The 15869-nt window shown below is 30.0% G+C and overlaps 5 protein-coding genes across 5 annotated transcripts; 1 reads left to right on the top strand and 4 right to left on the bottom strand.

Annotated features, from left to right (window-relative positions):
* Positions 1–1416: 1416 nt before the first annotated feature.
* Positions 1417–3292, top strand: OCT59_030000 (uncharacterized protein; the record flags this gene model as incomplete). Its single annotated transcript, XM_025329749.2, has 6 exons — positions 1417–1700; positions 1776–1846; positions 1932–1963; positions 2033–2243; positions 2321–2947; positions 3012–3292. 6 exons carry the CDS (start codon positions 1417–1419, stop codon positions 3290–3292), a joined length of 1506 nt encoding a protein of 501 aa, XP_025188912.2.
* Positions 3293–4929: 1637 nt separating this feature from the next.
* Positions 4930–5436, bottom strand: OCT59_029999 (uncharacterized protein; the record flags this gene model as incomplete). The annotated part of the gene is made up of 1 exon (XM_025323938.2): positions 4930–5436. One exon carries the CDS (start codon positions 5434–5436, stop codon positions 4930–4932), a length of 507 nt encoding a protein of 168 aa, XP_025188911.2.
* A 100-nt stretch (positions 5437–5536) lies between these two features.
* OCT59_029998 (uncharacterized protein) lies at positions 5537–6627 on the bottom strand (the record flags this gene model as incomplete). Its single annotated transcript, XM_066146368.1, has 2 exons — positions 5537–6033; positions 6096–6627. 2 exons carry the CDS (start codon positions 6625–6627, stop codon positions 5537–5539), a joined length of 1029 nt encoding a protein of 342 aa, XP_065995020.1.
* Positions 6628–8592: 1965 nt separating this feature from the next.
* OCT59_029997 (uncharacterized protein) lies at positions 8593–8937 on the bottom strand (the record flags this gene model as incomplete). Its single annotated transcript, XM_066146367.1, has 1 exon — positions 8593–8937. One exon carries the CDS (start codon positions 8935–8937, stop codon positions 8593–8595), a length of 345 nt encoding a protein of 114 aa, XP_065995019.1.
* Positions 8938–9069: 132 nt separating this feature from the next.
* On the bottom strand, positions 9070–9924 carry OCT59_029996 (uncharacterized protein; the record flags this gene model as incomplete). Its single annotated transcript, XM_066146366.1, has 1 exon — positions 9070–9924. The coding sequence occupies one exon, from the start codon at positions 9922–9924 to the stop codon at positions 9070–9072; it is 855 nt and encodes a 284-aa protein (XP_065995018.1).
* Between the last annotated feature and the right edge of the window lie 5945 nt (positions 9925–15869).

Raw genomic sequence — 15869 nt, 5'->3', positions numbered from 1 at the left:
TAGAAATCTATAGGATTTTTTAAAAAGATCTTTGAAAAAAAAAAAAATTACATAAAAAAAAAACTTGTTTCGTTTCAAATGAAATTACTCAAAAAAATTTTTTTACCTTTGATCATCTAATCACGTGAAATACCGGATGAACATATCCAACCACATTACTACAAATTTTTTTTACTTTTGCAACTTAAAAAAATATTAAATAAATATATTGTTATATTGTTATTATCTTAGATCATATTTAGGAAGAATAAAACATTTTATTAATTATAATCGCACATGGTTCGTTTATTTATGTAAAATATTTTTTTTCCGATCATTCAATGGTTAGAAAAAAAAAAATCGAGATTATCGTCTTTTTGTATTAAACGAAAAAAAGAAAAGTGATTTTTTAATTATCCGACATGTGGCGCAAACGTAGCAAAAAAAAAAATTGTTTCGATTTTACCCGGATTTCCGAGAAATTTTTAATCGTGAGATTTGTAGTGTAGTACAAATATTTGGGAAACAAAAAAAATTTGCCTGCAGTGTTTGAAAACAGAAGATTCGAATTATAATTTATATGTACATATATATATATATATATTCGAATAATCGAATCTTGAGCGGAATCGTGATAATCTTGATCTTTTATTAAAATAAAGTTTTTTTTTTTTGAAATATTTGCGAATTATGACCTCATCACTTATATATAACCGGCTATTAAACCGCCTTAGGAAAATCCTCTTTTTTTACGACCAGAAAAACTTTCATTCTATTGTATAATTGTCACAAATCATAAAAGGTTAATGACAAATTTTTATTCGCTAAAAATAATGAAAACAATAACGGGAATTTAATAAGTAGAAAATAAGTAATTTAAATAATTTCCTAATTTAGACTAGAATTATGCATACTTAACAAACATTGCAGAATTGTTTTCTATATATATATAAAATTGATCACATGACGTGTATTATGCAACAAATGTAAAAGTGACTAAAATATTTTTATATTTTTGATGAATTCTCAAACCAAGAGTACATAAAATTTTCGTCACTCTCCGAAAATAAAAAATAAAAAAAATTAATCTCTTTTTATACAAAACAATGAATAAATTAATAACTAATGTAAATTTCATCATTGTAATTTACCTAATTATCAATTTATCTGTACTAAATAAACAATAGAAATGTACGTTGTCGTGAGTCGTGACATCCGTTATGTGCTTCCATAATTAAAATTCTATAATTGTAAGGAATAAAATTTTATCCTTTGTATTATATGGAATTAATGATTTCCTTTGCATGAATTTTAATTGGTCGAAAATAATTTGATTATTTATTTCCTATTTAGAAACTATTCAAATTTTTTCGAAAAAGTATTTAAGTGATGAATTTTTATAATAATAAAGTTTATTATTTTATTTTATTTTTAGATATGAATAATAATCAATCGATAGAAATTAATGTTAGTGAGGAAACTTTAGAATCATCAAATACTAATTTAGAAAAGCATGAAAACCTCGCAGAATTACAGGAAACTAAAAGGGAATCATCCGAAATATCTGAAATAACTTTAATTGATTTTGCAGATGTTGCAGATATTGAATCAACAACTATATATTCTTCATATGATGATCCAAAAAATTGGTCACCGAAAAAGAAAATTTTAATTCTTATTATTATCTCACTTACCTCGATGATTTCTCCAATGGCTAACACGTAAACCATAATTTTATTTTTATTTTAAATATAAATTATTTTAAAATTGTATTAAATAAATTTTATTTTGTATAGAATGTATTATCCTGCTGTCATAGATGTACGCCATTATTTTCGAACCACCGAGTTTATCGTTAACGTATCGGGTAAGGTTACAATGAGTACAATATATTTAATATCATTTGCATTTTTTAAGTAACGAATGTAACGAATTTTTAAATATATACGTAGTAAGCGTATACGTATTCTTCACGGGCACCGCAGTAAGCATAAAAAAAAATTTTTTCTTTTTTCATCATGTTTAATAAATATTAATTAATCATTTTGATCAGCCACTTTTTGTCGGAGGTTTCTCTGATGTTTATGGAAATAGACGTCATCTTTATTTGATTGCTTTATCACTTTTCGTTGTTCCAAGTGTTGTATGCGCTTTAGTAAAAAATGTTTGGGTATTGATTGCAATGCGATCGTTACAAGCTTGTGGTTCATCTTCAACTCAATGTCTTGGTGCTGGTGTCATAAGTGACATTTACGTTCCAACAGGTATCTGCAATTTGTACTGTTTTAGCTATTTATTTTTTTTTTATAATTCTTAACCTAATTTTTTATTTAATCCATAGAAAGAGGTCGAGCATATGGAATTATGTATCTTGGATTTTATATCGGAGATTTGGGTGGTCCTATAATTGGTGGATATCTCACGGAAAGTCTAGGATTTAAATGGATATTTTGGCTTCTAGCTTCTCTTGGATGCATTCTTTTTTTAATAATATTTTTCTTTCTTCCTGAAACATTTAGACGTAATAATATTTCTTCATCACTTCAACTTTCTTATACATTAAAACAAGCATTTCAAAAAGTAAACCCATTAATTCCATTAAAACTCCTACGTTTTCCAAATGTAGCATTAAAAATTGTATATATGAGTTCAATTTGGGCATTTATGTATGTACAGAACGTTATAATACCAACATTTTCTGATACATATAAGTTATCATCTTTTACTATTGGTTTAACTTTTCTTGCTCCAGGTATAGGATATTTAATTGGTAGTGTTATAGGTGGTCGATATTCTGATTATGTTTTGGCTAAATATGAATCAGATCATGATGGTCAAAGTTATCCGGAAGTTAGATTAAAAAGTATTTGGATTGGTTCCATATTAATACCTATTTCATATTGTGCTTTTGGATGGTTACTTCAGTTTAAAATTAATTTAATTTTTCCTATTATTGCAATGTTTATAGGTAAGTTTATTAATAATGTTTTATTAAAATAATCTTTTTATTCTAATCCTTTCTTTAATTATAGGTGGAACTGGTTCATTATTTGTTTTTAATTCAACAATAACTTATTTGGTTGATTCATATCCTGAATTTAGTGCATCAGCTATTGCATTAAGTGATTTTATTCCTTGTACATTGGCTACTGCTTATATTATTATGACTGTTCCAATAAGAAATGCTATTGGTATTGGATGGTTATTTACTATATTAGCTTCTATTAATTTATTAAGTATTAGTTGTATTATTCTTGTATATTTCAAAGGAAAAAATTGGAGAGAAAAACAAAATACTAATGGAAATTTATAGATTACAATTCTAAAAAAAAAATATTATATATATAATATATTATAATTTAATTTTGTAATTAATTAGATAGATTTTTTTTTTAAAAAAAAAATTTTGTATATTTATGTAATATATATAGTGTTAAATAAACTAAAAAAAAATTATTAATATTAACTAATAAAATTTATTATTAAACAAACTTTAAAGTTTTAAAATATATAAATAATAATTATTAAAATATAAACCTACTGCTTTCAATAAGATTAAAAAAAAAAATTTTTTTTTGAGATCTTATTATAATTATAAATTTATTTTATTTTCATTACTAATGAAATTTGAATTTTAATTACTACTGATGATTTTAATTTTATTTTCATTACAAGTAACTTAATTTTCTTTATCTCATATATTTATTTTATATAGGCAATATAATTTTACAGGAAAAATTTTTTAAAATAACAAATAAAACTATAATCTGAAATCACAGTTATTTATTTTTTTTATTTGAAGTTTATTTTATAAAAATTACTACTATAAATTAAGATTTTTTAAGTTTAAAAAGATTATTATTTAGACAATTTTTAAGAAAAATGCAATATTTTTACATATAATTTTAATAGTATAAGACTATTAGACTAATTTTAATTCAAAGTAATAACTTATTAGTAAATTTATATAATCATATAATTTTACCTAAATTTTCAAAAAAAAATGTAAATTATAATTTACAATTAAAAATGTAAAAAATATTGTTAAAAAATGTAAGGAAACTTGGTTTCCATATAAAGTAAAATAAATAAATAATAACACGAAATGTTTTTTTTTTTTTTTTTGAAAATTTTTTTAAAAAAAATAATTGGCAAAAAATCATGTAAAATATAAATTTTTAGAAAAGTAATATTAGTAAAACTCTTTTTAATAACTTTTGAATTTTAAGATTTCATTTTAAAATTAATTAAAACACTAATTTAAACAATATATATATATATTATTATAACTTTATTATATATAAATTTATGAGAAAAATGGGATTTTTTTATATTAAAAAAGACTGTTATTCAGACAGTTTTTAAGAAAAACAATTTTAATTTTTATAAATAAATTACATGTTTTACTTTAAAAAAATTTCTTTTTTAATATATTTAAAATCTAATAATAACAATCACCGGACAAATCCAGTTACACCAATTTACTAATTGTTAAAATTCTGTGTAACATTAATCGTTAAACTTCATTCAATATTAACTTATTCAAACATAATGTTACGTCATGATTTTATCACAGAAAATCAACTTCTGACTTCCATTTTAGGTATTAAATTCATTTTTTTGAACTTTAACTAATTAAAATAGAAATTCAAAATATTCGAGACTTTTTTCGTTATTTTAGTCTTTTTTCTCAAGATCCTTTTTAATTTCAAGCTGTTAAATATCAACAATAGCCAAAATATATGTAAAAAGATGTGCCAGTTACGTCTACTTTATCTTATAAAATTAGTTTACACACTAGATTTTTTTTTATATATGTAAAAACACTTTTTGTAATAGAAATGCACTTTTTCAATATTACAACCTGACTTTATTGCTTTGAAAAAAAGATATTACCTATTTACTTTTCTTTTTATGCCTAATATTATTATTCCAATACCTTTTAACACGCTAGATATTCCATTCTTGTGATAGTTTACTTAAGACTTCATTAATTTCAGTTTCTGTGGATATTATTTCCTTTTGTAACAAGCAACTTAAGATTTGTTTTTCTTCTTCAGTTGTTATAATTCTAATTCTTTGGCGTTTTGGTTGAGGCTCATTTCGATTGTCTAATTCAATACTCGCTCTTTTTAAATTACCTTTAACTGACTGAAGAACTTGTTCGTTAGATTGAATAGGCAACACACCAGATGATTGATTCCCATTATTTTTTGGCACAGTATTCTTTCTTGGTTTTTTATTTTTTGATAAATCAGAAATTTTAGTTTTCATTACTGACAATACCCTTCTTCCTTTAGTATTAATTGCCTCAGTTTTTATTACTTCTTGCCGAAAAATTTCTTTGATTCTCTTTAATCCATCCATATATGCTTGGTTTATTTTTATTAATCCTTCTTGATTCAATTGGGGTGGAGAGTTTTTCTTGAAAAGATCATGATTAATAGGATTATCCATTTCGAATGCTTCTAATAAATCATGCACTAATTTCCATAATGGTTCAATACGATTATTTGTGTTGCGATCCTTGTGTTGATATGTGTAAGTACCCAGAAATTCATTTAATAACGTATCTATTCGATTTTTTTCCTCGAGTTGCTTTAATTTGTAACTCTAAGTTTTCTTGATTACACAAATTTCCAGTAATATTCTGTTTAATATAAGCAACACCATGAGTTTCTAACGCTTCGTCAAAAGCAGGATAATGTCCTTCTCTTGCTAAATTTATAGAAGCACAAAGACGAAGTTTTTTTTCTAACAGTGGATATTTTTCTAAATTCGCAAGAAAATGTGTAACAGAAGTAGCATAATTGCTTTTTTTCGCGGCAGGAAAAAGTGGAGCAAAAGCTGCTAATCCAAATTTTTGTAATTCATAATTTCCACAGCGTATTCCGGTAAGATGAGTTTTCCATATTGCAAACCATTCATAATATAAGTACCATATTCTTAAGCATATTTTCTCATTTGCAGGACAAGATAATATTTCTTCGATTTTAATCTTACTTTTTTGTAAGTATATATTAATGGCCGCTCCAACTGCAACCCAGATTAGTTCTAAAACCCTTCTTGAGATCGATAGTCAATAACAGCTGCAAATTTATCCAAAAATTTCACACCTAAAGCCGTAGCCAAATCATATATTCTGTAACTTGAAAATAATGTAACCAAGGCGCTCATCATATCCTTTGAGGTGTGCCACTGACTAAGAATAGGCCGTATATTTTCTGATTTATTGCGGCATTTAATTAATCGTCTAAATATCGCCTCATCTGTATAAATATCTAGAAAATCATTCTCCTTTAAAGAAAAATCTTTTCTATACATTTCCATAGCACGTAAGATTTCGTTATCATCATTTGAGGATCCACTTGATTCTAGTATGACTACGTTTGGAGGTGGAAGATTACAGCCGAATTCTGTTTGCCTTAATATTTCTGAATTTATTGCTGTAAGATCAATCTTATTGTATTCTAGTTCTTGTCTTTCATTGTACCGGAATGCCAGCAAACTTATAAAAATTTCATTTATTTTGAAAATAATATCGCGCATTTCTTGTGATATTTTAAAGATTTGTGTATCAATATTTAGATCACGTATTGGTTCTGGTTTTTCAACAATAACTTCCGGTAATGAAAACTGAAACACCATTCTTAGCGTAGCATGTGATGTATCTAAGGTTGCTTGCCGAAAATAGGTTTCGGCAAGCAACTGAAAATGCCAAAATGCCGAAACTGCCGAAACTGTTTCGGCGTTTCGGCGCAGTATATCATATGATATACATATAGTTTTGGCATTTCTTAATTCAGTTAAGCTCCGATCAGTTTTTTAACTGATCATTGATAATCTAAAACGGTTTTTTAAACCGTTATCGTTATTTTTTTTTAAAAAAAAACTTTTTTAACGTTAAAAAGATAATTTAACGTTGAATTTTATGATCGCCCGCCACCCTTTATTTTAACGTTAGTATATTTTACTAACGTTAATTTTTTTTAATTTTTTTCTTGAATTGTATTAAAGAAACGTACAAACGTTTCTATTTTCTTGTTTTTTAGGATACCGGACTCCTAGGAACTTGAAAGAACCTGAACTTTGGTAAGTATATGGGGTACTGTGTTTAAATTGTGTTAAAGAAACATACTAACGTTTCTTTTTTTTGTTTTTTTAGGTTACCGGACTCCTAGGAACTTGGAAGAACCGGTCTTTGGTAAGTATATGTGGTATTGTGTTTAATTGTGTTAAAGAAACATACTAACGTTTCTTTTTTCTGTTTTTTTTAGGATACCGGACTCCCAGGAACTTGGAAGAACCGGTCTTTGGTAAGTATATGGGGTACTGTGTTTAATTGTGTTAAAGAAACGTACTAACGTTTCTTTTTCTGTTTTTTAGGTTACCGGACTCCTAGGAACTTGGAAGAACTGGTCTTTGGTAAGTATATGGGGTACTGTGTTTAATTGTGTTAAAGAAACGTACTAACGTTTCTTTTTTCTGTTTTTTTTTAGTTTACCGGACTCCTAGGAACTTGGAAGAACGGATCTTTGGTAAGTATATGGGGTACTGTGTTTAATTGTGTTAAAGAAACGTACTAACGTTTCTTTTTTCTGTTTTTTTTAGGATACTAAACTCCCAGGAACTTGGAAGAACCAGTCTTTGGTAAGTATATGGGGTACTGTGTTTAATTGTGTTAAAGAAATGTACTAATGTTTCTTTTTTCTGTTTTTTTAGGTTACCAGACTCCTAGGAACTTGAAGAACCCGAACTTGGGATACTTCGTACGTGTCTTGCCAAGCTTTTTAATGAAGGGAAGAATCTTTTTTTTTAATATATTGAAGAAACGTTATAACGTTCCTTCTATTTTTTTTGTTTTTTTTTACCAGACTTTTTTATATGGAAAGTTTTATTTAATTGCTTCGAAGAAACGAGTGTGTTTCTTATAGTATACCATTGTTTATAAAAATTGGTTTATTACAATAAAATAAATAATATAATAAAATATTTAATTACGTATATATATATTGGAATTAAATTAATGAAAAAAAATTATTATAGAATGCTGAAATTATGCCGAAACTATATCAAGATGTTAGTATTAGCTATGCCAAAACTATGCCGAAACTTGCAAATAGTTTCGGCAGTTTCAGCATTTCGGCAGGTTTTGGTGTTTCAGCGTTTTGGCAGTTTCGGTACCAATAAAAGAGTTTCGGCTTTCGGCACCAGGCCAAATGAGTTTCGGCAGGCAACCTTAGATGTACCTCGAGTTACATAATAGATATTTCCAAATTGAAAGCTTCTTTCTTTAAAATCGATATTATCAATCACAGCTAAATTAAAGACATTTTTTTCGGTCAATAGGCGTTTAGAAGGGTCAGCACTTTTCATCCGTGTTTTTTCTAATCTTCGTTCATGTCTATTCGTATGTCCAATAATAGAACATTTGGTTAAAAGGTCATGCAATGAAGATAATAATTTTGGTCGTTGGCATAATGAAGCTAATACATTCGGTAGCCACAAATTTAGGTATGAAAATGTAAAATTAATTAAAGCTGAAATTAATAAAGAAAGAAGATGGTTGATTTTTTGCGAATCTAATTCCTTTAATGATTTTTCTTTTAGGAGTCATTTTCGGTTGGATTCTGCGGTCTTTTTTTCCAATATTGTTGTAAGCATAGACTCAAAAAAATTTGTTAAAGACCCAGGAAATACACTAATATAATCATTAAGACTTTCTGGAGTTTGTAAGTTATTTATATTTTTTTTAAGACATTTATATGATTGCCATAGATTTTGTCCCATTTCCCGGCCAATTTCTTTATATTTTAGCTCATTCAACTCCTCTTCTTGAAATTCGATAGGAATTTGGTTTAATTTCATTACTGTTTTTAATATAAAATAACTTGGAGCACTGTGATTAAAATATAGAGATTTATCGAGTGTATTAGATATGTCTAATTGTGATACCATTGTAGATTTATTTTTTGCATTAAAAAATGGACTAATTTGTGGCAAAATTGCCGTAAGAACATTTTCCTGATATTCAAAATTTTCATTATTTGCGACATGTAGAAGCCAATTGGCCAACATTTTCAAGTTTTTTTATATATCCCCCTTATGGTCTCCCTTTTTTTTACATGATAGTGTTTCTCGACCTCTTCCTGGTCTAGTGTGAAAATGTCCTCCTTCATGTTCATAACAATTACAACATACATATCGAGGATTTTTAATTTTATCAAAAGCACATTCACATAAAGAATTGTATGGTTCTAACGCACTACAATTAAATTGGCCATTACAGACCACTTGAACATTCCTTTCAATTATCTTCCATGAATGTTTCTCGCATCTCGTACCTCGTGTAAAAAAATAATAAAGTTTTTCACAAAATAAACATCTTTTTTGATAAAGTACACTTTGACTTGTGTCTTTTAATTGTTTAAAGTCCGGCTCATGAAGATTTTTTTGATCATTGTTAAAATGATAACTACAAACGCCTAGCCGTTCTAATACACCATCTGCTTCAACAATGCTTTTCCCATCTATTTGATATACACCACAAAGCTGCCATAATGTTTGAAAACTTTTTGAATTTTCACATCTTTTAATATGGCCTTCGATCTTATCAACAATAACACATCGTGTTAAATTTTTAGATGCTTTTTGTTCAATAATTATATCATTGTCTTCCGAATCTGTTTCTGAAATTGAATCATCGTCAAATATACTATCTGTTTCACTTGTATCCTCTATATCAATAACTTTTTTTAAATATTCTTCATCCAAAGAAAAAGTAACTTGTTCAATTTCAGTTTCAAAATTATCATCATATATAGTTTCAGATTCCGTGTTTTCACTATCAAAAAGACAATATTCTTCGCTTCCTTTTGGTAAAATACTTGATATTCCTAAAAGTGAAGCTTTTGGGGCTTTTTCGTGTGTTTTATTTAAAGACATTTCAGAATTTAAAAGTTTATACGTAAGCTTTGTGAGTAACCTTATAGCCGAGATCCTCTTAAACTAAATTCAAAAAGCGCGTTCTGACAACATACCTACTTTTAAAAAAGGCTTTTTTTGATCTGTAATTAGGTCACATTTCTTATTAGCCAGCCAATAATTTTTTTATTGTGTATGAAACTTCAGTTATTTGACGATTTTTATATGAAATTGGTGATGTAATATGTAGATCATTACTAATTAAAAAATTTGATCATCATGTGACTGGATTTGTCTGGTGATTGATAATTATTTTACTTAAATTTATAACAAGTGATTTTTACCACAAAAAATTTCCACATCTACGTGACTTAAGACGGCATTATAGCCTAGTAGGATTATGAAATTAACAATATGACAAATAAGGTAATACCGGTAAGACCTTTCATAAATTTTAATTTACGCGCCATTCTTATTAGGGTTGTTAAATTACTGTAATTTTCAGAATTTTTTGTAAGTTACAGTAATTTTCCAAAACTTACATTACATTATGTAATTTTGAAGATCATATATAAATATATAATAAACAGATTGATTATCTTGATCATTTTTTTTTCTCGTATTCTTAATTAAAATGCCACGAGAAAAATCTAGTTTTTGGTCTGAATTTAAAGAAAAAACTGATCAAAATGGGAAGAAACGATTTCAATGTAAACATTGTAGTACTGAGAAAGCAATGAATGCAACTAGATTACTTGATCATTATAATACTTGTTTAGCAAGATTAGCTTCTCAAGAATTTAATTTACCAATTTCTTCAGATTCAAACTAATATTAAAAAATGAAAACAAACAAAAATCCATAATTATATGCAAAGTATTAGTAATGAAGACCAACAAGAATTAGAATTTTTATTAGCTCGTGCATTTTATAGTACTGGAATAGGACCCAGAAATATATATACAGGGGTAGGGTACACAGATGCGTCGCCATCATAGTGGAATTAGACGGAGTAAAGTTTTGATTTGCGTACAATTTTAGAATTTTTCATCTATAGTTAGGTCATCAAGATTGCGTATTTTTTATCAAATTTTTTATATGTAAAAAATTAGTTTGCGTATTTTTGACCTAAATTTGGCTAATCTTATATATATAATATATTTACTGTACGTACTTATTTAATTAACCGAATTGTAAGAAATTTCTAAGGGTTAAAAAGTGAAATTTTAGAAAAATATTATTAAAAAAATGGTAAATTCTATTTTTCACATTAGTATTTATAATATAGAAGCCATGATAAAATAATTAATAACTTAATGTCTGAAATTTTATTTGCGTATTTTTGCAGGATTTTCAATATCAGGTGTCAATTATGCGTACTACTCATATAAAAATTCTCTGCGTACAGCTCATAGTAAAAAAATTTTTCGTCACCTGACCCCTATATATATATTTCTGGGTCCTACTGGAATTCCTTTTAATACTATTGATAATGAAGACTTTCAAATTTTTTTAAAAAAAGCATGTCCATCATTCAAGATTCTTACATGCCAATCATTATCTGTAAATTTATTGAATAATGATTACAAAAATATAAGAGTTGTAACAAAAAATGTTTTGAACGAAACACCATATTTTTGTTTAACGAGTGATGGTTGGTCAAATATTAATAAAGAACCACCAATTAATTATATGATTACCACACCAAAACCAATATTTTATAAATCAGTAAATACTAAAGAATAAAGTCATAATGCAGAGAATACAGTCAACTCTCTTTATAGTCACACATTTGGGACAGTCCATATTTGGTGATTATAAAGAGATGTGACTATATAAAAAATTTCTTATATTTGTATATCATAATTCCGGCCAAAAATTAACATAATTTTAGCCAGAATTATACTTAAAGCTTTATTGTATCGTAACTTCGCCAATATTAATCGTAGAAAGATGATCTTACCGCCATTCGATTCGTCTTGATGAGACGGTTCTAATGGTATAAAATATGTCGAAATCCAATCACTAGATTAATTTCCGAAATTAAAAAAATATTAATGGTTTTTGTGTAATAACTCTGCCAATATTGATCCTAGAAAGACGATCTTACTACCATTCGATTCGTCTTGATGAGACGAATCTAATGATATAAGATACATCGAAATCCAATCACTAGATCAATTTCCGAAATTAAAAAATATTAAATGGTTTTTAAGTAATAACTCCGTCAATATTGATCACAGAGAGATGAGCTTACCACCATTCGATTCGTCTCGATGAGGCGATTCCAACGAGCTATAAATCGTCTTTTTACAATCACTAGGTACTGAGAAATCTAGCAAAATGTTAAATGGCGTAGTAAACGTAAATCAAGAAATATTATAATGCCGATGTTTAACATTTTGTTGAATAACTCATCAGCCAGTGATCGGAAAAGGATAAAACTCTCCCCTTCTTAATGACTTCCAAGTCGCATTATATGGTGAAATTTGGCTGTGTCGGAATGTTCTTTTCCATGCTTGGGAGGAGTCGCAGGGTATCTCGGCTGCTTCCAAATTACGTGGCCCATCTTCTAATTCTTTCCCTAATACTACTTCTCCACAACAACACAACTCTTCTTTGGCGTCAGTTTCTCAGGATTCCTGGATTTCTTGGATATCCTCTTCTATAATTCGGGGTGGATCTTGGATCTCGCACTTGGATTTTCTGCGCCGCTTAACAGTTCAACCTCTTAGGATTTCTTTCTGGTAACGGACTGGATTTTTGGATGTTGGATAGTTGACTCACACTGGCCTTCGGGTAAAGTTGGGGTATGCGATTCTGTAATAGTTCAGTTTTTCTTTGCTTTAAATTTTTTTTAGTTTAGATTTCTTTACTTGTATGAGTCGTGAAGCTACTCTTTTTATTTTTTATTAGTTTATTTTCTTATTTTTGTAATATTGTTTGATTACTTTTCGAAGTCTAAAGTATAAATAAAAGATAAAGTCATAAGACTGTTTGCACAGGAAAAGGATAAAACTATAGGGTTGGTCACCCTATCTCGGTGGTTAGTCACTGAGACCCTCATTAAGCCTGAGTATGGTGAAGTCGCAGGTTCGATTCCTATGACCACGAAAATAAAAAGAATTTTACTGCGGACGCTACAACCAATAGCGTGAAGGTACAGGGATTAGTGTAGTTGGACTGCATCATGGTGAATTAGTGTGTACGGTTAGGCCGCACATTTCAACTAAGGGTCATGGTGTCCTTCTAACGTTCCCATGGTGCCATTGGCATGTGCGCAGTCCTGCTCTGCAGGGTCACTACTATACTGGGGGGGACTTCCTGTCCAGGTGGTCACTCTACGATACCGCTTGGGGTCAGTAATGGCTAGATGGTCGTCCTAGATGGTAAAGCTGAGGGTGCAATGTCTTAGTGGTAGTTAGACCTTCTGTTAGGTCGTCGGCCAACCAAGGTGTTCGTGCGCAGAACAGGTAGCGTAGGCTATGGGGTTCGGATTCCCTACTCCTTCGGCCTGCCTGGTTGGTGATCCTCGGTGGTTGATACCCACCATAAAGGGTGATCCTGGACAGATGCCTGCTACTTCCTGTCCGAGTGGTCACTACAAAAGTATACCCACGGGGTAAACAACTGTACTATCGGTGCTAGGTAATCGCGGGCTGTAGTGGCCTTTGAGTGAGGACTTAGTACCTAAAATGGTGGTATGGAAGGGAATCTAGATGGTTGATGTTACCTGTCGAAAGTCCTCCATGAAAGTAGATGCTCTCTAAAGGTCGTTATATAAATTGAGTATCAGTATCGTGCAATGGGTATAGGATGAGTAGGCGGCGTGACCTAGCTTCAGATCAGCCTAAATGGCCCAGATGAGGGATGTCTTCTATAGTGGTGCTGTTACCTGAGGAATTAAGTACTCAGTTTAATAGTTACCCATTGAAGATGATAGGACACAGACCTGAGATTAGTCTCATAAGAGGCAATGGGTGGTCTGGCCATAAACACTTGCAAAGGAAAAGGATAAAACTACGGTTGGTCGGTCACCCTTGTCTCGGTGGTTAGTCACTGAGACCCTCATTAAGCCTGAGTATGGTGAGGTCGCAAGTTCGATTCCCATGACCACGGAAATAAAAAGAATTTTACTGCGGACGCTACAACCAATAGCGTGAAGGTACAGGAATTAGTGTAGTTAGACTGCATCATGGTGAATTAGTGTGTACGGTTAGGCCGCACATTTCAACTAAGGGTTCGTAGTGTCCTTCTAACGTTCCCTATGAGGCCATTGGCATGTGCGCAGTCCTGTCCGCTGAGGTCACTTTACTATACCTTCCGGGGGAGGCCCTTCCTGTACTGGGTGGTCGGCTCCGCGTCTGCAGCAGGGTCGAGTAATGGGCTAGATGGTCGTCACAGATGGTAAAGCTGAGGGTGCGATGTCTTAGGTGGTAGTTAGACCTTCTGTTAAGTCTTAGACCAACCAAGAGGTGTTTATGCGCGAAGCAGGTAGCGTGGTTATCGGGGTTCGGATACACTTGCTTGGGTATAAGTTGGTAATCACATGGTGGTTGATACCGCATAAGGGGTGATGACGGACGCCTGCTACTTCCTGTCTGAGTGGTCGCTACAAAGTATACCACTTGGGGTAAACAACTGTACTATCGGTGCTGGGTAATCGCGGGCTGTAGTGGCTTTGAGTAAGACTTAGTACTTAAAATGGTGGTATGGAAGGGTGACTAGATGGTTGATGTTACCTGTCGAAAGTCCTCCATGAAAGTAGATCTTTCTCTAAAGGTCGTTAAAATAAATTGAGTATCGGTATCATGCAATGGGTATAGGATAAGTAGGCGGTGTGTACCTAGCTTCAGATCAGCCTATAATGGCCCGATGGAGGATGTCTTCTATAGTGGTGCTGTTACCTAAGGAATTAAGTACTCGGTATAATGGTTGCCCATTGAAGATGATAGGACACAGACCCGAGATTAGTGCCATGAAATGATGGGTGGTACGGCCGTAAACAAACTAGCCCCAAAGGAAAAGGATAAAACTACCACCATTTGATTCGTCTCAATGAGACGATTCTAACAAGCTATGATACATCTTTGTACGATTATTAGATGCCAAGTTATTTAATATATTCTTTATATAACTGTGATTATAAACAGTTCTTTTTAATATAAGATTTTTGAGGATAGGTGTGATAGTGACTATAGATAGATTGTGACTATATAGGATAGATTTTAATAATAAAGTGTTTTGAACATTCAACTGGTGTGACTATATAGTAAAATGTGACTATAACGGGAGTGACTATAGAGGGAGTTGACTGTATAGCTAAAGATATTAAGGATATTATGATAGAAGCTGGAATCAATAAGTTTGTTGCTGTTATCACAGACAATGCAAATAACATGAAAGCTGCTTGGAGAATTTTAAAAGAAAAATACCCTAATAAAATATTTTTAGGATGTTGGACGCATGGTATAAATCTTTGGGTAAAAGATATTATAAAGCATAATTGGGCTAATAAAATTTTAAATATGGCAAAAAAATTAAGTTTATATTTTCGTAATCATCAAATTCCACTTGCAGCACTTCGTAGAATTCAAAAGGATAAATATAGGAAGGAAATTGGCCTTAATTTACCGGTTGAAACAAGGTGGTTATCAGCATATCAGTGTTTAGATAGTATTTTCAAATCTAAGATGACAATGATGGCTTTATTAGGGAAAGATATAACTTTAGATCGTGAAATAAAAATTAAGATTTTAGATGTTATCTTTTGACTAATCTTAAAGATTTGCGAGATTTTTTGTTGCCATTTATTATTTTTATTTAACAGCTTGAACAAGATGACCCATATCTTTCTACTGCATTTATTAACTTGCGTAAAATTGAAATTCAAATCAAAAATAATACCAAAATTTCTAATGATTTTAGTGTATATGCAATTCAAAAAGCTAAATATTATTAGAATG

This window comes from Rhizophagus irregularis, chromosome 9 (genome assembly GCF_026210795.1).
Source record: "Rhizophagus irregularis chromosome 9, complete sequence".
In the NCBI taxonomy this organism is placed as follows: domain Eukaryota; kingdom Fungi; phylum Glomeromycota; class Glomeromycetes; order Glomerales; family Glomeraceae; genus Rhizophagus; species Rhizophagus irregularis.
The sequence above is the reverse complement of the archived record's forward strand: the minus strand, read 5'-3'. Positions and strand labels throughout refer to the sequence as shown.